We start from the raw sequence: 21849 nt of genomic DNA on the forward strand, positions 1-21849 counted from the left end.
ACCCGGGAGAACTGAGCAACCCTACACTTACCTTTCTGCGAGCGGACAATGAAAGGCCTCTTATGAGATGGAATTACTCTCTAGCTTTTTAGAATTAAAAGTTTCAAGTTGAGTAAGAGAAAAAAAACAGATTTATTTATCTTAATCACCGGGGATCGTGGGGTGAAGACGGCTGTTGCTGGTCGTTGGGGCCCTTCTGGTAAACGTTGGGAGGGGAGAGAGGATGGAAAGCCTACCTTGCTGAACACGTGCTGATAGTCGGCCGACTTGCAGGAGGCGACAATGGCGTCGCGACCCTGGTCCAGACGATGCTTGGCCGGTCGTTCGTGGCCGACGATCACCGAACGAGCTTCGGTGAGGTGGTGGGTGGGTTCACCATCAGCCGCCGGGGCTGGCGGGCAAATCTGGTCGGTAGGGCCCACGCCGGCGGGCTGAATACTGGTGGGTTGCCGAATTGGCCAAAACTTATGGATCCACGAGATGTGGACCGTCTCGAGGTGGGTGTACACTTCGGTACAGGTGGAGCGCGATTCCGAAACCGTTGACGGTAGATTTCAGGATCGGTGCCGTCGGGATTTTTATATCCGGGGTCACGCTGGGAAGCAGCGGAGCGTGTACCGGAACGTACCACGAGCTTTCGCGTAGGTCCTACGATTCTACCCAAATTACGTAGGGTGAACCGGACCTCACACTTCGAGTCTTAACTCACTCGGCGGACAATAAGGCCTAGACCTCGTGGACACTACGCACTAAACTCTTTTCTTCGCAGGGCACTATCACTTCCACCTTAACTTTGTGAGGAACTTTTTCTAACATCTGATTCGCTTCCAATCCCGAACTTATCTGCTCTCTGTTCCCAAAACCAATCGACTCCAACCTCCTCTTTTCTCAAAAAACCTCCTCTCCTCTTCTCCCCCCGTACAATTCCTCTCCCCTCCATCAGCCTCCGATGCTTCTAGCTGAATCCGGTGTTGCCCAGTCTTTACTTTGATCCCATTATACTTCATTTTAAACGAGGGGTGTACATTGGGTTTTATAGCAAATTTAAATATTTTAGTTTTACATAAATATACTTGAGGAATTAAATAGAGGTTTTAATGTTCGCTTTACAATTAATTTACGTTACTAACAATAACATTTTTCTTTTTGTTTAATAGGATTAACAATATATATATATCAATCTATCAATTTTGCTGTCTCACCACTTACATTACTCAAACAAATCGTGTGGCTGGATCATATCAGTTACAGGAGTGTTCCTTATTAATGGTCTAGTTCATTCTCTTGTGTTAAATAATCAACATCATTCTTCGCCATCTAGCCTTTTTTTTTTTTTTTAGGGAGAAAATCATCACATACCTCACCATATCAATCTTTCGAACTTCCAACGCTTGCCGTAGGTGGAAAAACCTTTTTACATTTAAGCATTCAACTTCATTCATCAATCTCATTCATTGGACGCGTCCTCCATTAACAATCATTCATCACATACACACACTCATTCATTCAATCCAAAAATCTAACTTAAATTTTTATTTGATAACCAGTGACAAAAACTATTCTACCGTCAGCTTGGGATTACTTTTCAACGACTAAGGCAGGCTGCCTTACAAGTATACCTTTTCAGATAAATTCTACGAGAGATAGCATCGGGGTCATAGGGCATCAACGTTGAATGGGTTCAACTCCGCTCAGTTTAAAGGTTCCATCATTCATGATGGACCTGTACTGACCGTAATCGTCATCATGACTCTGGTCTCCAGCGATGCATCTTGTCGGTAATCGAATTTTCCGAAATTTACCTTCAATCCCGCACTACTTCTCGGAAAATCAAATCAAATGTTTGGAATTCGAGTAGACGGGGATCAGATTGACTCGTTAGGATCAAAATCGAGCATTCACTGTATGCATCTTGGCATAAAGAGAGCTCTACTAAACGCGCCTCAAAGGGAGATGTAAGCCACCATCCCCGCGAAAATAAACTGGTAACGGCACGAAACGTCTGTCATTATCAGGGCAATCCCGCCCTCCTATCAAAACAACAACGAATTCAACATCAATCGAACGGATTTTTTCTCCGCTTCTTTTTGATTAATTTAGTCAGCTAATTCCCAAAAAAAGGTTCTTTACTTTTAGGAATGGTGAAATTTAAGGGTCAGACAACTAGACAACATTTCTCAATGGCGTAGAACAAGACCATTACATAGGAAGGGAAACTTTTGCGAAACGCGGATTGAACCGGATTGAAACCAGCTGCGCCAGACGTCCGTCGTCCCATTCAATAAGGAGTATTGTTTACATTGATGATTAACCTGGTTTTAGGTGTGCTGCAGGCCAAACACCTAAGCTTTTTCCATCTAAATCTTCGATTTCATACGAAGAGGTGCCTACGCGTGATTTGATTCGAGCTGGTAAATAAAGTGGGCCGTATTTGGCATTGTAGCCCTCGGCGGCACTGGACTGCCTCATATTTCGTCTGTATACGAGCTGTCCGGCCTGTAGCAATTTGGAATGCTGTCGGTGGCGAAGATCATAACGAGCTTTACCCGATTCATGAGCCTTTTTGAGATTTGCTTGCACTAAATCGTAAATCTTATCGAAAAGTTGTTTTCGAGCTTCTTCGCGTTCTTCAGGAGCCCGTTGAGATTCCGCACCGAACCATTGATGGTCCGTTCCCTGAGTGAAGGCTTCATGCCCGTGAATGACGAAGAATGGAGTCAACTGTATGGAAGAGTGGACTGAAGTGTTAAGGATCGTCTCAACTTCCGACAGGCGGCTGTCCCAAAGACGCTGATCTTCGCGGACATAAGTGCGTATCGCGGTCGCGGCATTGATTGTTCGATTTACCCTCTCTACAGGGTTTGCCTGAGAGTGGTATTTCGAATTCAACCAATGCCGGATATTGAACCGATCTAGTAGGGCTTTAAATTCTCGAGATAAGAAGACCGATGCATTATCGGTAATGATAATCTCCGGGTAGAAAATCGCAGAAACCACTGGTCTTTGAGTATATTACATAAGGAGTTACTGCTTATGCTGCGTACCGGAGAGAGCATTACCCACTTGCTGTATAAATCTAGCGTAACTAAGATGTGTTGATTGCCCTTTTTGCTTCTCGGAAGGGGCCCAACATAATCTGTGGCAATTATCTGCCAAGGGTGGGTGGTAATCCTCTGCTCTCCCATGGGAGGTGTTACCGGAACACATGCAGCTTTGACCTCTTTACAGACGGTACAGTTCTGAACATATTCTTTGATTTCCTTCGACATTTTAGGCCAATAATATTTGAGCTTCGCTCGGGAAAGAGTTTTATCGAAACCCATATGCATAGCATGGTCGTGGCACTCCCGAAGAACATCCTCACGATCTTCGGGGGCCACTACTTTCTTCCACTCAAACCGGTGGTCGTAGGGTTCGACGGAGGTGGAAACGAACTTATATAGGACGCCGTTCTCGACCCGAAAGTCTACGTATTCATCAGGACTTTCTTCGACCTTATACTTAAGATCTTCGTACCACGGTGACGGGGGTTTTGTTGAAACTACGGCAACACAACGTGACAACGCATCGGGAACAACGTTATCCTTCCCTTTGCGATGAATGATCGTCATGTTGTATTGCTGTAGAGTCAGACTCCACCTACTACACCGGGACGATGTCTTCCACTTAGTACGCAGAATGTGCGTCAATGCGGAGGAGTCCGTAATCAGGGTAAAATGACTCCCTTCCACGTACCCTCGAAAAGCCTCGATGGACAGGAGGGCAGCCAGTGTTTCTTTTTCACACGCGTGATAATTCCTTTCAGGAGTTGTCAACTTGTGTGAAAAATAAGCAATGACTCTCTCCTGTCCCTCCTGGATCTGGGTGAGGACACCGGCGACGGCCACGTCACTGGCGTCCGTTTGTATCGAAAACTCCGATGCAAAATTTGGACTGACTAATATGGGAGAACTGATTAGTCTCTCTTTGATGAGACAGAACGCTTCCTCAGCCGCTTCATTCCAGGGTAAGACTTTGCTTTTCGACTTAAGGAGATCGGATAAGGGGGCCGTAATCCCACTGAAATCATCAATGAATCGGCGATAATAATTTGCCATTCCTAGGAACCTGCGCATTTTAGTAATGGTGTTTGGTCTATCGTACTCCACGATAGCCTTGACTTTTTCAGGGTTTGCTCTAAGGCCCTGAGTAGAGAGAAGGTACCCTAGGAATGGCAACTCATCTACACCGAATCGAGATTTTTCGAGGTTTATAGCTAGGTTAGCTTCTGTTAACCGCCTGGCTACTTCTCGGAGCAACCTTAAATGGTCCTCAAACGTTTCGCTGACCAGGACTATGTCGTCCAGGTAGACGAAAACGAATGGTTCCAATTCACCGTGACCTAGGACCTGGTCCATTAACCGGGCCAAGGTTGCCGGGCTATTCACTAGGCCAAACGGCAACCTGGTGAATTGGAACATTCCTTTTCCTTGAATGCTAAAAGCAGTGTACCGTCGAGATCTTTCTTCAAGGGGGATTTGAAGAAAGGCCTCGGAAAGGTCCAGTGTACTTAAATATCTGGCCTTGGGTAACTGGCTGAGAATTCGTCCCGGATGGGGTAAAGGGTAAGCGTCTTTTATTGTGCGTTCGTTAATTTTCCGTGCATCTAGGCAAAGACGAACTTTACCTGATGGTTTGATGACGGGTACCACATTCAGTGACCAATCTGAGTGACAACGCTCTATAATTCCGGTTCCGAGCATACGGTCCAGTTCTTCGGCTACCTTTTCCCTAACCTTTGGTGACATGGTGTATGGGTACTGCCGTATTGGTGGGCGCGTTTTCCACTCATCGAGTATCTCGATTGAGTGGGCCGCCATATGGGTGGTCAGGGTTGTTACGGGAAGCGTGGAAAAAAATCCGCGCCAAATCCGCGCGAGCAAAATTTGAATCCGCGCCAAATCCGCGCGATTGTGAAATTAAATTCGCGCTAAATCCGCGAGAGTGTTGAAGTAAAATTTCATTTTTTTCTACATGACGTATATATTAAACATAAAATTTGAACAATTTACAAGATTGTATAAAGAAAAGGTACTTTCAACCAATGATGCAAATTATCACCTCACTAGTGCTCATCACAACTCATCAACTGTATATTTATCGCGTGCGATTGAACTGTGCACTGATCAGCGATGACCAGAAGCAAAGAGGTGGCAAAACGAACATGATGTAAATCACAAACGATTTTACACACATCTGACTGTGCCGCCACACGCTCGCCCGAACAGCCGAACCATACCGAATAGGTTGGTTTGCGAAGCTACGGCACGAACGCTCGACACGCACACAGAAGCAACATTCGCATGTACCGATACCATACTAATAAAGCTTCCAGCCAACGATGCTTCGCGATAAGCTGTCGAAAAGCATCGAAAGCGATGAAAAGAGATGCTTGGCTAGAACGCAACGGCTCAACGGCGAAAAGGAAGAGTCAACTATGCTGATCAGTGTTGAGTCCGTTCGTGTGCTACTCGTACGGGAGGTTGATTGAATAAAGCGAGGATGGGTGAAAGCGTATTCGTTGTCGAAAGCAAATCGCACCATTTCGCGAATGTTTTCATCAAATAGCAAGCTTGCTTTCAACTGGAATGGACTAATTGAGTGCCGGGTGGGAGCTGAACTGTTGATTCGTAAATTAACGCAGTTCATCTTAAATGTTCTAAGCTTTCTGCAATTTGAAGACGTTTTGTCACAACTCTATTTCATGTTTTTTCAGCGATATTCCTTCAATATTTTTTTGTAAAATCGCTGTAGCAATCAATAGAGCGTTCTTGGAGGTATCTGCCAGAGTCCGTCATTCAGGAAAATATACCAAATGATTTGTGAAGAAATTTCTAGCAAATATTGGAAAAAAATAAAATAAATAATCATGGAGCTATCCCTTAAACATCCTTGAAAAAAAAAACCTGAATGCAACCGAAAAAAATTCTGAAGTTATTACTTACAGTACCTGATACAAAATTTTACGAGAAATTCTTAAAATAATGAGCATGAGTTTGAGTAGGACATTGCGAGGGTAATTCTTAGAAATTTGAAAAAAATAGTAATGTCTGGAGAATCCCAGTGAGGCATTATAGAAAGAAACTTAAATTTTGGATAAGTATTATTCAGGGAGAATATCTTAGGGCTCGTCTACGAATTATGTAGACTGTTAGGGAGCGGGGTCTAAGCTTCATACTAATTTCGAATATTTTGTATGGATAAAGTCTATGAGGGTGGTTCTGAAATGGTCAAAAATAAGTCTACGTAGATTATAAACAGCGTCTTGAGGAAATACTGAAGAAATTCCAAGAGGAACACATGGGGAGATGCCTGTACAAACAGAAAATATCTTCCTCCGCAGTTAAAATACTAAAAAAATCCCTACAGCAAACATTGGAAAATTCCTACAAGACAATTTGCATTTTTTTTAAAGATTTTCTTGCTGGTTTAAAATTCTTTCAGGACTTGTCCAGTTATTTATCCATGAATTCCTTCAAAGATTCCTCAGGGTTTTTCTCCAAAGTTTTTACCATTAATTCTCATAGGGATTACTTAATATGCTTTTTTTTATAAATTTCCTTCATGGTGCCACGACAGTAGTTCTAAAATGATCTAAGGATTTCTACTACAAATACCGTTATAACTAGGCGGTGTACCACTCTGAAAATTCCAACGGTAAATCTATTGTAACGGGAGCTCTTCTAGTGGCTTCTGATGGATGGATTACTCTTTGGATTACATCTATAATGTCCAATAGATAATTGTCGGTTGATCATTTATAAAGGTGATAGAAAGCTAGCATGTTTTAATTAAATACCTATGTTGTAAAAACTAATTATGCAAAATGAAGTTGATTGCTACGACAATAAACTACATAGATGTAATGTAACTAACCTAGTTTAGTTCAGACTTTAGAGCTTTCTAGATCATTTTCGTATTGAATTATTACTGAAACATACTGCCCAAAGGCTTTAGGATTCATATAAACGGGAAAAAACGTTATTTCAAGGACTAAAATGGCTTAACTCGCAGTATTTTCATATAAAAGATTCACAGAATAAAGTTCGTCGAAGGGATTCGTCAAGCGCTGGTTGACAGATCAAAAGAAGGCAATTTCACACAAAAACTATGATGCAAATCAGAGTAAAATCATGTACAAAATTGGCATGACCTAACAGCAAAACCAATTCCGCGCCAAATCCGCGCGATGGCCGAATTCCAGGGGCAAATCCGCGCCAAATCCGCGAAAATCGCGAAATCCGCGAAATTCGCGAAATCCGCGCTGTTGTAACAACCCTGGTGGTGGATACCTGGTTAGGCACTGCTACTTTGAAGAGAGCCTTGACTTCATCCAACTTTTGAAGCTCATCGGAAGAGAGCACTAGGCTAGGTGGGTCAGCTTCCGTAGGGCCTCCCTGAGTGAGAGCACATTCTTCTACTCTAGGGTAAATGTTGAATCGGGACCAAAATGTCATTCCCAACAGACAATCCACCAGCAGTGCCTCAACTACTAAGGTAGGGACCACTTGTACTTTTCCATCAAAGCTAAATGGAATGTAAACTTCTCCAATAATATTCAGTTGTCCTCCATCAGCCGATCTTAGTTGAATCAGTCCGTCTGGTGGTTTTAGCTTTAATCCTCGAAGACGGAGGAATAATTTTTGACTAATAATCGTACGATTACTGCCCGAGTCTAACAGTCCTTTAATTTGTATATTATGGATACCGACCAACGCGTATGGCCGGTTATCGTCCAATTCTGGTAGGATAATCTGAAGAATCTGCGAGGGGGTTTCATTTTGATAATCGTCGCGGTCTGGCACGCAGTATTCCGCACGATCTACAGTAACTGGTGAACTTACGCGGACTTCTCGGACGATCGGCGATTTTCGGTCGTCTGCAGTCCGTTTTTTCGACAATAGGGACAATGTTGCGAATCGAAACCTTTGAAGCCACAAACGTAACAAATCAGGCCTTTCAGGTTGCGACACTGGTCAATGCGATGGTCTGATTGACGACAGTTCAAACACACATCCATCGGAGGTGGTTTGAACCCTGCGACCAGAAAATCTAGTGTTCTATTCGGTTTGGGCTGACCCTCCTGGGAAGTTGAGGGCTTTGGTTTGGGCTCAGTCGGCGTTTTTACGTTGTCACCGCTTCGGTAGGGTGCTGGTTTATCTGCTGGTGCTGAAGCCTGTTTTGGTTTGTGGCTTTTCCAGGACTCAACCTGGCCAGCACTCGACTTTTGACGAGGGTGGGTTTGTGTTTGGTTGGGGGGGTTCTTTTGTGAAATCATATTCACTGATTTCTCAGTACCAAATACCTTCTGGTACATCGAGAAGTTGGACGCATCTATCAGGTGACCCGCCTCGATTAATTGAGGAAGATCTTGGACCGGCTTCCACAGAAGAGCCTTTTTGTAGTCCGATCGAAGGTTTCTACGCAGGATGTCAAGTCTTTCCCGATCATCCATCGGGGTGATCATAGACCGGAACATTTTGTCCACATCAAAATAGAATTCCTGGAACGTTTCGTTCCGTTGCTGGCGTCTCTGGTATATACGAGAGCGTACCAGTGTGTCCAGCTCGGGATGAACGAAAGTTTTCCTGAGCTCATGCACTAGATGCTGCCAGTTTATTAACCGACCACTAGATCGCATGGACATATACCAGTTCGCTGCCGGACCAGTAAACAAATGAAAAGCCGAGTCGAACAGTTCGTCATCTCCTATTTTTTCGGACAATGACAGCTGCTCCACCAAACCAAGGAACTCATTCAATTTCATTCCTTGGTCCGTGCCGGAATATTTTTCAATACTCCACTGCGACACAGGAATGGTTCTGCGTGAAGTCGGCGTTACCCGATAAGCTGGGGTACCGCTGTTTAACACCGGCAAACCGCTGCCCGCAGTGGCTGGAACCATCGGGTTCGAAAGCCAAGGGTTCATGTAGGGAACCGTCGACGAAGGCGGCTGGTTCTGACTAAGTCGAGCCTGGGGAACTGCTTCCGTGACCTGGGGGTTGTGGTATGCCGGTTGAGGGTCTGACCAGGATGGGCGAGACGGGTAGGGTGAAGCAAACTGAGGGAGCGGTTGAGTCGGATAAACTGAACTGACCGCCGTAGGAGACAATGATCGATCCCACGGGTTTGTCGCAGGGGCAGGAAGTAGATGAGAAACGTTTGAGTATATTCCAGTCGTTGACACGACTGTCGGGGCAGTGATCGGCCGCGTATAGTAACTAGATGCCGAAACCACTGATAGAGCCGGAGTTGCTTTCGGTATAGTCCCGGTACACGTAACTGAAGCTATGCTTCCAATCCCCGCATCCCGAATCCTGTCACTATCGACAGAGACTACTGTGCCTTCGGTATCTGTTGAACTATGGCGAGATGTTTCTTTACCTTTCCTCAATTGTTTCAACTCCTTTTCGATGCCACTAAGGACGTTTCTAATTGTCTCCGGTTGAGTACTCAAACCTTCTGACGAAATTCCTAAACGTCGGAAAAACTCCACAAATTCAAACTCTATTTGCCTTTCCGGCGAATGACCCACGGGATTCGAAGTTGCCTTCCTAATGGGCAGGCTCCCTATTGCCTCATCCGGTGCCTGATCTTCCCTAAATTCATCTTCGTTGTCGGCCGTGTTGTCTTCAGATGAGGACACTGCGACATCGTCACCGTAAAAGTGATTCAGATGGGTGCTAACTCTTAAAATTGAGTTGTCCAAAAATTGTCTCACGAAACCTAATGCAAGCCTATCCATATACGTGAGAACAAAAGATGTTTACAAAGTTCTTACAGATAGATTAACACGGGAAATCTGAACACAAACCACTACCACACAGGAATTTGGATTGGTCAATAAGCCCATGCGCTTTTTCCCTGATGTCCCCGTCCGAATACTCCTCCAATACCAACAAACGGTTGGCCAAGTGCAAAAGAGTGGAACGAAATTTTGGCGCTATTTGAGCACATGTGAAGGCCGAAGATTCCAGTTTAAGAATTTTCTCAATACACCCTGTAATTTCGTCTTCTGGACTGTTTAGCAAAACCTTACTGAACAAACCCTTTTCCTTCTCTTGCTTGATCGTTTCGCGTAACACTCGTCGTATACGAGACATTGAACTGGCCTGCTGGTCAGTTAAAAACACCTTTCGCATAGTTAATTCATGATCCAATTCGTCTCCGTCCAAAAAATCTACTCTGAGCTCCAAACATCTCCTGGCCAAATTTTCCAACGTAAATCCCTTTTCGGTATTCATTGTGTGTTACTTTCTGCTTCTAAAACAAACGATAATCGCCTTCCACCTACGGTCCAGTTCTATGTACCCAAAATCTGGTTGTATGTGATCAAATCTCCCGCAATAAATGTACCGCAAATGGCATGATGAGCTATCTATACAATCGAACTCCCTTTGTAGATACGACAAGCAACACTCGGTTCTTTTGTTCGCAAAACAAGCAAGTAGCAATTCAACAAATTTGAAAGCGAGATAACTGTAGGGTTGTCTCGAGTCTCCCCGAGCAAGGATGAATATTTCAATCGACTGATTGAAATATTCAAACCTATTATCACTTTCCGAAGGATCGCCAATTGAAATCACCATGGACGTCCACTCGTCCTGGGGTGTCGACGTCCAAACGCCTCGGCCAGCTCACCTTCTTAGCTATCTCAGGGTCGGCTTTAGACCCGGGAGAACTGAGCAACCCTACACTTACCTTTCTGCGAGCGGACAATGAAAGGCCTCTTATGAGATGGAATTACTCTCTAGCTTTTTAGAATTAAAAGTTTCAAGTTGAGTAAGAGAAAAAAAACAGATTTATTTATCTTAATCACCGGGGATCGTGGGGTGAAGACGGCTGTTGCTGGTCGTTGGGGCCCTTCTGGTAAACGTTGGGAGGGGAGAGAGGATGGAAAGCCTACCTTGCTGAACACGTGCTGATAGTCGGCCGACTTGCAGGAGGCGACAATGGCGTCGCGACCCTGGTCCAGACGATGCTTGGCCGGTCGTTCGTGGCCGACGATCACCGAACGAGCTTCGGTGAGGTGGTGGGTGGGTTCACCATCAGCCGCCGGGGCTGGCGGGCAAATCTGGTCGGTAGGGCCCACGCCGGCGGGCTGAATGCTGGTGGGTTGCCGAATTGGCCAAAACTTATGGATCCACGAGATGTGGACCGTCTCGAGGTGGGTGTACACTTCGGTACAGGTGGAGCGCGATTCCGAAACCGTTGACGGTAGATTTCAGGATCGGTGCCGTCGGGATTTTTATATCCGGGGTCACGCTGGGAAGCAGCGGAGCGTGTACCGGAACGTACCACGAGCTTTCGCGTAGGTCCTACGATTCTACCCAAATTACGTAGGGTGAACCGGACCTCACACTTCGAGTCTTAACTCACTCGGCGGACAATAAGGCCTAGACCTCGTGGACACTACGCACTAAACTCTTTTCTTCGCAGGGCACTATCACTTCCACCTTAACTTTGTGAGGAACTTTTTCTAACATCTGATTCGCTTCCAATCCCGAACTTATCTGCTCTCTGTTCCCAAAACCAATCGACTCCAACCTCCTCTTTTCTCAAAAAACCTCCTCTCCTCTTCTCCCCCCGTACAATTCCTCTCCCCTCCATCAGCCTCCGATGCTTCTAGCTGAATCCGGTGTTGCCCAGTCTTTACTTTCTGCATTAACATGTCTAAAGGGTCTAACTCGTTTTGTAAACAAACATTATTTCTGTCGCTGTAGGGCTTATCTCGATCCACCCACGCATTTGGGGGCCGTTATCAGAAAGAACGAAGATAGATCTTTCTGATAACGGCCCCCAAATGCGTGGGTGGATCGAGATAGACCCTACAGCGACAGAAACAATGTTTGTTTACAAAACGAGTTAGACCCTTTAGACATGTTAATGCAGCTTTGATCCCATTATACTTCATTTTAAACGAGGGGTGTACATTGGGTTTTATAGCAAATTTAAATATTTTAGTTTTACATAAATATACTTGAGGAATTAAATAGAGGTTTTAATGTTCGCTTTACAATTAATTTACGTTACTAACAATAACATTTTTCTTTTTGTTTAATAGGATTAACAATATATATATATATATAAAGCAAAATATTTGAATTAACAAAATTATTAACATATAACAAAATGGCCTTCATTGTTGCCGAATCAATCGGTAACAGATTCTACAGAGAATCCTGATAGGATTCCGCAGAGAATCCTGATAGAATTCTGCAGAGAATCCTGATAGGATTCTGCAGAGAATCCTGATAGGATTCTGCAGAGAATCCTGATAGGATTCAGCAGAGAATCCTGATAGGATTCTGCAGAGAATCCTGATAGGATTCTGCAGAGAATCCTGATAAGATTCTGCAGAGAATCCTGATAGGATTCTGCAGAGAATCCTGATAGGATTCTGCAGAGAATCCTGATAGGATTCTGCAGAGAATCCTGATAGGATTCTGCAGAGAATCCTGATAGGATTCTGCAGAGAATCCTGATAGGATTCTGCAGAGAATCCTGAGAGGATTCTGCAGAGAATCCTGAGAGGATTCTGCAGAGAATCCTGAGAGGATTCTGCAGAGAATCCTGAGAGGATTCTGCAGAGAATCCTGAGAGGATTCTGCAGAGAATCCTGAGAGGATTCTGCAGAGAATCCTGAGATGATTCTGCAGAGAATCTTGAGAGGATTCTCCAGAGAATCCTGAAAGGATACTGCAGAGAATCCTGAGAGGATTCTGCAGAGAATCCTGAGAGGATTCTACAGAGAATCCTGAAAGGATTCTGCAGAGAATCATGAAAGAATTGTGTAGAGAATCCGGAAAGGATTCTGCAGAGAATCCGGAAAGGATTCTGCAGAGAATCATGAAAGGATTATGCAGAGAATCCGGAAAGGATTCTGCAGAGAATCCGGAAAGGATTCTGCAGAGAATCCGGAAAGGATTCTGCAGAGAATCCGGAAAGGCTTCTGCAGAGAATCCGGAAAGGATTGTGCAGAGAATCCGGAAAGGATTCTGCAGAGAATCCGGAAAGGATTCTGCAGAGAATCCGGAAAGGATTCTGCAGAGAATCCGGAAAGGATTCTGCAGAGAATCCGGAAGGATTCTGCAGAGAATCCGGAAAGGTTTCTGCAGAGAATCCGGAAAGGATTCTGCAGAGAATCCGGAAAGGATTCTGCAGAGAATCCGGAAAGGATTCTGCAGAGAATCCGGAAAGGATTCTGCAGAGAATCCGGAGAGGATTCTGCAGAGAATCCGGAAAGGATTCTGCAGAGAATCCGGAAAGGATTCTGCAGAGAATCCTGAAAGGATTCTGCAGAGAATTCTGAAAGGATTCTGCAGGGAATCCTGAAAGGATTCTGCAGAGAATCCTGAAAGGATTCTGCAGAGAATCCTGAAAGGATTCTGCAGAGAATCCTGAAAGGATTCTGCAGAGAATCCTGAAAGGATTCTGCAGAGAATTCTGAAAGGATTCTGCAGAGAATCCTGAAAGGATTCTGCAGAGAATCCTGAAAGGACTCTGCAGAGAATCCGGAAAGGATTCTGCAGAGAATCCGGAAAGGATTCTGCAGAGAATCCTGAAAGGATTCTGCAGAGAATCCTGAAAGGATTTTGCAGAGAATCCTGAAAGGATTCTGCAAAGATTCCGGAGAGGATTCTGCAGAGAATCCGGAGAGGATTCTGCAGAGTATCCGGAGAGGATTCTGCAAAGAATCTGGACAGGATTCTGCAAAGAATCTGGGCAGGATTCTTCAAAGAATCCGGGCAGGATTCTGCAAAGAATCTGGGCAGGATTCTGCAAAGAATCCAGGCAGGATTCTGCAAAGAATCCGGGCAGGATTCTGCAAAGAATCCGGGCAGGATTTCGCAAAGAATTCGGGCAGGATTCTGCAAAGAATCCGGGCAGGATTCTGCAAAGAATCCGGGCAGGATTCTGCAAAGAATCCGGGCAGGATTCTGCAAAGAATCCGGGCAGGATTCTGCAAAGAATCCGGGCAGGATTCTGCAAAGAATCCGGAGAGGATTCTGCAAAGAATCCGGAGAGGGTTCTGCAAAGATTCCGGAGAGGATTCTGCAAAGAATCCGGAGAGGATTCTGCAAAGAATCCGGACAGGATTCTGCAAAGAATTCGGACAGGATTCTGCAAAGAATTCGGACAGGATTCTGCAAAGAATCCGTACAGGATTCTGCAAAGAATCCTAAGAGGATTCTGCAAAGAATCCGGACAGGATTCTGCAAAGAATCCGGAGCGGATTCTGCAAAGAATCCGGAGCGGATTCTGCAAAGAATCCGGAGGGGATTTTGCAGAGAATCCGGAAAGGATTCTGCAGAGAATCTGGAAAGGATTCTGCAGAGAATCCGGAAAGGATTCTGCAGAGAATCCGGAAAGGATTCTGCAGAGAATCCGGAAAGGATTCTGCAGAGAATCCGGAAAGGATTCTGCAGAGAATCCGGAAAGGATTCTGCAGAGAATCCGGAAAGGATTCTGCAGAGAATCCGGAAAGGATTCTTCAGAGAATCCGGAAAGGATTCTCCGGAGAGAATCCGGGAAGGACTCTGCAGAGAATCCGGGAAGGACTCTGCAGAGTATCCGGAAAGGACTTTGCAGAGAATTCGGAAAGGACTTTGCAGAGAATCCGGAAAGGATTCTGCAAAGAATCCGGGCAGGATTCTGCAAAGAATCCGGGCAGGATTCTGCAAAGAATCCGGGCAGGATTCTGCAAAGAATCCGGGCAGGATTTCGCAAAGAATTCGGGCAGGATTCTGCAAAGAATCCGGGCAGGATTCTGCAAAGAATCCGGGCAGGATTCTGCAAAGAATCCGGGCAGGATTCTGCAAAGAATCCGGGCAGGATTCTGCAAAGAATCCGGGCAGGATTCTGCAAAGAATCCGGAGAGGATTCTGCAAAGAATCCGGAGAGGGTTCTGCAAAGATTCCGGAGAGGATTCTGCAAAGAATCCGGAGAGGATTCTGCAAAGAATCCGGACAGGATTCTGCAAAGAATTCGGACAGGATTCTGCAAAGAATTCGGACAGGATTCTGCAAAGAATCCGTACAGGATTCTGCAAAGAATCCTAAGAGGATTCTGCAAAGAATCCGGACAGGATTCTGCAAAGAATCCGGAGCGGATTCTGCAAAGAATCCGCAGCGGATTCTGCAAAGAATCCGGAGGGGATTTTGCAGAGAATCCGGAAAGGATTCTGCAGAGAATCTGGAAAGGATTCTGCAGAGAATCCGGAAAGGATTCTGCAGAGAATCCGGAAAGGATTCTGCAGAGAATCCGGAAAGGATTCTGCAGAGAATCCGGAAAGGATTCTGCAGAGAATCCGGAAAGGATTCTGCAGAGAATCCGGAAAGGATTCTGCAGAGAATCCGGAAAGGATTCTGCAGAGAATCCGGAAAGGATTCTGCAGAGAATCCGGAAAGGATTCTTCAGAGAATCCGGAAAGGATTCTCCGGAGAGAATCCGGGAAGGACTCTGCAGAGAATCCGGGAAGGACTCTGCAGAGTATCCGGAAAGGACTCTGCAGAGAATCCGGAAAGGACTTTGCAGAGAATTCGGAAAGGACTTTGCAGAGAATCCGGAAAGGATTCTGCAGAGAATCCGTAAAGGATTCTGCAGAGAATCCCGAGAGGATTCTGCAGAGAATCCCGAGAGGATTCTGCAGAGAATCCCGAGAGGATTCTGCAGAGAATCCCGAGAGGATTCTGCAGAGAATCCCGAGAGGATTCTGCAGAGAATCCCGAGAGGATTCTGCAGAGAATCCCGAGAGGATTCTGCAGAGAATCCCGAGAGGATTCTGCAGAGAATCCCGAGAGGATTCTGCAGAGAATCCCGAGAGGATTCTGCAGAGAATCCCGAGAGGATTCTGCAGAGAATCCCGAGAGGATTCTGCAGAGAATCCCGAGAGGATTCTGCAGAGAATCCCGAGAGGATTTTGCAGAGAATCCCGAGAGGATTCTGCAGAGAATCCCGAGAGGATTCTGCAGAGAATCCAGAGAGGATTCTTCAGAGAATACTGAGGGGATTCTTCAGAGAATACTGAGGGGATTCTTTAGAGAATCCTGAGAGGATTCTTTAGAGAATCCTGAGAGGATTCTTCAGAGAATCCTGAGAGGATTCTTCAGAGAATCCTGAGAGGATTCTTCAGAGAATCCTAAGAGGATTCTGCAGAGAATCCTGAGAGGATTCTGCAGAGAATCCTGGGAGGTTTCTGCAGAGAATCCTGAGAGGAATCTGCAAAGAATCTCGAGAGGATTGTGCAGAGAATCCTGAGAAGATACTGCTGGGAATCCTGACCAGATTCTGCAGCGAATCCTGAGAGGATTCTGCAGATATTCCAGAGAGGATTTTGCATAGAACCGTGAGAGGATTCTGCAGAGTATCCTGAGAGGATTCTGCAGAGAACCCAGAGAGGATGCTTCAGAGAATCCTGAGAGAATTCTTCAGAGAATCCTGAGAGGACTCTTCAGAGAATCCTAAGAGGATTCTGCAGAGAATCCTGAGAGGATTCTGCAGAGAATCCTGGGAGGTTTCTGCAGAGAATCCTGAGAGGAATCTGCAAAGAATCTCGAGAGGATTCTGCAGAGAATCCTGAGAGGATTCTGCAGAGAATCCTGGGAGGTTTCTGCAGAGAATCCTGAGAGGAATCTGCAAAGAATCTCGAGAGGATTGTGCAGAGAATCCTGAGAAGATACTGCTGAGAATCCTGACCAGATTCTGCAGCGAATCCTGAGAGGATTCTGCAGATATTCCAGAGAGGATTTTGCATAGAACCGTGAGAGGATTCTGCAGAGTATCCTGAGAGGATTCTGCAGAGAACCCAGAGAGGATTCTTCAGAGAATACTGAGGGGATTCTTCAGAGAATACTGAGGGGATTCTTTAGAGAATCCTGATAGGATTCTTTAGAGAATCCTGAGAGGATTCTTCAGAGAATCCTGAGAGGATTCTTCAGAGAATCCTGAGAGGATTCTTCAGAGAATCCTGAGAGGATTCTTCAGAGAATCCTGAGAGGATTCTTCAGAGAATCCTGAGAGGATTCTTCAGAGAATCCTGAGAGGATTCTTCAGAGAATCCTAAGAGGATTCTGCAGAGAATCCTGAGAGGATTCTGCAGAGAATCCTGAGAGGATTCTGCAGAGAATCCTGAGAGGATTCTGCAGAGAATCCTGGGAGGTTTCTGCAGAGAATCCTGAGAGGAATCTGCAAAGAATCTCGAGAGGATTCTGCAGAGAATCCTGAGAAGATACCGCTGGGATTCCTGACCAGATTCTGCAGCGAATCCTGAGAGGATTCTGCAGATATTCCAGAGAGGATTTTGCATAGAACCGTGAGAGGATTCTGCAGAGTATCCTGAGAGGATTCTGCAGAGAATCCTGAGAGGATTCTGCAGAAAAAATGCTAGTATTATGTTTCGAGTACAAAAGTCATTTATCTTTCTTAGCTCTGATTCTTTGTCGATGTTCAGTGCTTGGTTCGAAACAACTGGGCAGGTTTAGCGGTAGCGCGGGGATCAGAACTGAGCGGGTTCCTAAATTCACACGAATTGAAAACATCCAACAACTGTTTATTTGGGCATTCGATGAAATTAAACAACTTCTTTTTTCCTCTGCATGTATTGTAGAATAATTCAGCTCCCCGAAAACCTTATACATGCACCAGGAGGCAACCAGCAGCCGAGCACGCGATCAATTGGAGCGTATCTACTAAATAAGTAAACAACAACGGCTCGCGGGAGGGTACATCTGGAATCATTTCGGATTCGGGTGTTATGATTTACTGCGCTCGGAACTAAATCCCTGCTACTGGCCTCTGGCACTGGCATGCATATGCCAGCCACGTGAGACAGGCAAGAGGCAACCCCTGCTACGGATAATATGGATAATGTGTTACAACGTTGTTGCCTGGTGATTGCTCAGCTCCGTGCTCAGTGCAGTTGAGTGCTGATTGGATTCGAGTAGGTACCAAAAGACGTTTTTATTTTTAGACTTGGAGGTGTTTATAGTTTGGTCAGTAGAATTAAATGCGAAGTAAATGTTTCTGGGAAATCTTGCTGATCAATGGGGAAAAAATGGCTGTACACAGTTTGAAGTAAGTGATTACTAATAGCTATTAGTCCCTCATTGGATATTTTACCTTCAAAGAAAAAATCTCTTTCTAAGATGCCTGACTCACAGTTTTTATGATTGAAATTCTAAACCTTTCGCATTATGATAAAAATAGAACGATCTCACCAAGAAAAGTAAAAAGTCAAAACAATAACACTTACGATTTTCCTCGTTTCGCATCGCTCGTCGTTGGTTCGCCATTTTTGTACCACAGTGGTGCCTCAAAGTTGCACTTGATTTGCAGCTTCGAGTTCAGCGGCACCGTTTCCTTGACGAGTTTCTTCGTTCCTGCGGAGATAGACATAGAGAGAGACAAAGAAAACGGCTCAAATTAACCTCAAGTGTCAGCTAGAATCAACAAACGATCGAATTTGTAGGTTTTTACAACAGTCAGTGGGACACCCTCACACGATACTTGGAACCGGGGACAAAGATTGACAGTTTTCCGGAGATCATTAAAAGGGGAAAATCATACGGTTGAGTTTAAAACGGCTGTCACGCCGGTAGAACAACGCCGGTGTACCATATACCTACTCAAATTCCAACATCTTGTTCATGGGTTCGGAAAGGTTGTTCTAAAAACAACCCATTCAGGGGCAACCAGAAACCAATGTGAATGGCGTGTTTAATTGGAATAAATTTGTTCCCATCAACCACTGCTGACTGACTGGATGAGCGCGTGTTCGAACAGATCCAGAGGGAACAATTCATTTGAAACAGCCATCCGTCATTCGTCAGGTTGCCTTTTCGATGAGTTTGGATCGCTTTAGATACATCCCGAACAGACGCATGTACCAACATTTATGTTTAGCTCCCTTGGGACTCCCTGAAAAGCCTATTAATTCTCATGAGATCCCCTGCAATACCTCTGAACCCTCCAGAGACTCTCAGAAACGCTCTTTAAACCTTCTGATCCCACCTGAAATCCAACAAACGCGACTAAGCCCTCCTAAAACACCCTAGAACACCCTGGAGCCCCCTGAAACCTCATGAAACCCCAAGCGAAACGCATCTGAAGCCATTTGAAACGCCTCTGAAACCTTCTGAGACCCCCTGAGCCGCGACTGAGCCCTTGAAATCCTCAGAAAAGCCTCTGAGACCGATGAAACTTCTTGAAAATCTCCTGAATCTTCGTTAAGTCGGTGTACGATAAGAATGATTAGAGTGTTACGTCTGCCTACCTGTGTTCTAAGCCTCCGGAACTCCATGAATACTCTAGGAATGGTTCTTGAAACCCTCTAGATGCCCCGGAGATACTCTAGAACGTCCCTAGAAACACCCTGAAACCACCTGGAACCTCCTGAAGCTTTTCTGAATTTCCCTCGAACGCCATTGAAACACCCTAAAATGTCTTGAAAACATCTAAAACCCCTGAAGCCTCCCGAAACCTTATTAAAACTCTCCTCGTGTACTAAAATACACAAAAATAAAAACTAAAAAAAAAAAATCTTCTCGTGTAACTTCTTTGAAACCCATTTGGAATTCCCTGAGCCTCCCTGCAATTTCATGCAACATCCTTACATGAAACGCATGAGTTTCAAGGCGTTTCAAAAGGCTTCAGGGGGCTACATTGGCTGTCAGGTCGGTTCCATAGGGGCTTTGGGGGTTTTCAGAAGCATTTCAAGGCGTTTCAGAAAATTTCAGTGGAGTTTTCGGGAACTGGACAGGCTTTCGGGTCAGTTTCATGGAAATTTATGGGAATTTCAGAAGTTGTTTCAAGACATTTTAGCCCTTTGGAGCCGGAGGGGTCATATATGACCCCAACATAGATTCTCCTGTATAAATTCACCCATTCAATAAAACAGAATAGGTACTGTCTATGGCAAAGTTGTTGCAAATTGGGTCTTCTATTAGGGAAAAATGGGAATATGTGTATTTGATACTTCATTGATATCCTAGAACATTCTGAACACCAAAAGATGTTTTATATTCTGGGATGTTCTAGGTGTTCCAAACTGTTTATGTATTTTCGCCACAAATAATAGAATTGCATATGCTACTGTAATTCGTAAAGCTCTTGACATCTACAATGTCATTCATAGACACAATAGGGATATTCCGGATCAGCCAAACTACCTTAGAGTTCAGAACTTCAGGTCTACACTCGTAACAGTAGTCATATCTGTTATACAGAGTAACGTTGCATAATTAATCGCAGCGACTGGAGCAAGCTGAAGTCTACTAGCTTATTATAAACCTTTGAGACATTCAGAGTCGTCCAAACTGTTCTATAATGTTCAAATCTACAAGAAGAACTTTATGTGTTTTCGCCATAAACAATAGTATTACATAATGTTCTGGGATCCGTGAAGCTCTTGAAATCACAAATGTCATTTAAAGATACTACAGGGATATTCCAGGTCAGCCGAACTAATTTGGAGTTCAGGACCTCAGGACTACACTCGTAACAACAGCCATATCGGCTATACTGAGTAACGTTGTATATTTATCCGTGGTCACTGGACCAATCTGAAGTCTACTTTTTTATTATAAATCTTTGGGACATTAAGGTTCGTCCAAAATGTTCTATAATGAAGTCCTTCAACTCTACAAGAAAAACTTTGTGTTTTCACCATTAATAATAGCATAGCATTATCTGCTGAGATCCGTGAAGCTCTTGAAATCTCAAATGTCATTTAGAGACACTATGGAAATGTCCCAGGTCAGCCAAACTATCTTTCAGTACAGTATTTCAGGTCTACACTCGTAACATCAGCTATATCTGACATACTGAGTAACGTTTCATAATCAATCGTGGTGACTGGACCAACCTGAAGACTATATATTATAATGAAGCTTTGGGATATTGAGGGTCGTCCAAACTATCCTGAAGTTAAGCTCTTGATAGTAACAGTAGTTATTCTCACAATGAACTTTAAACTGTAATCTGTAATCCCCCTGTCATATCATGAGTCATTTCAAGATAGTTTTGAGAAAATCCAGATCAACAACACTACTCCGGAGACCATAACTTCAGATCTACACTATTTTAGGGATATTATGGGCTCCCATACTGTCATGAAGCTTAGTTGATAAGAACAACCACTGTAACTTTCAGAAGATTTACTGAACATAAAGATTACAAATCGTAGCTTTTAATGAAAGAAGTTACCGTTACACCCGTAGACTTTATGATCTTAACTCAAGAACAGTTTGCATGACCTGGATATCCCGACTGATCTGATACTGTCTATTAACCTTTCAGAAGACTTAATGGACATCATAGATTACAAAACGTAGCTTTTAATGAAAGAAGTTACCGTAACACCCATAGATTTTATGATCTAAACTCAAGAACAGTTTGCATGACCTAGGATATCTCGACTGATCTGATACTGTCTATTAACCTTTCAGAAGACTTACTGGACATGATAGATTACAAAACGTAGCTTTGTATAATGAAAGAAGTTACCGTTACACCCGCAGACTTTGTGATCTTAACTCAAGAGCAGTTTGGAGGACCTAGGATATCCCAACTGATCTGATACTGTCTATTAACCTTTCAGAATAATGAAAGAAGTTACCGTTACACCCGTAGACTTTATGATCTAAACTCAAGAACAGTTTGGATGACCTAGGATATTCCGACTGATCTGATACTGTTTATTAACCTCTCAGAAGACTTACTGGACATGATAGATTACAAATCGTAGCTTTGTATAATGAAAGAAGTTACCGTTGCACCCGCAGATTTTGTGATCTTAACTCAAGAATAGTT

General features: G+C 44.3%; 1 protein-coding gene across 5 annotated transcripts in view; it reads right to left on the reverse strand.

Annotated features, from left to right (window-relative positions):
• Positions 1–21849, reverse strand: part of LOC109412593 (fibroblast growth factor receptor homolog 1) — a 595864-nt gene that overhangs the window by 32274 nt on the left and 541741 nt on the right. For all 5 annotated transcript variants that reach the window (XM_029860651.2, XM_029860652.2, XM_062846822.1 and 2 more), the window contains exon 3: positions 18293–18419. In XM_029860651.2, coding sequence (XP_029716511.1) covers positions 18293–18419 — 127 coding nt within the window. The remainder of the gene's footprint in view (positions 1–18292; positions 18420–21849) is intronic.

This window comes from Aedes albopictus, chromosome 1 (genome assembly GCF_035046485.1).
Source record: "Aedes albopictus strain Foshan chromosome 1, AalbF5, whole genome shotgun sequence".
Taxonomy (NCBI): Eukaryota; Metazoa; Arthropoda; class Insecta; order Diptera; family Culicidae; genus Aedes; species Aedes albopictus.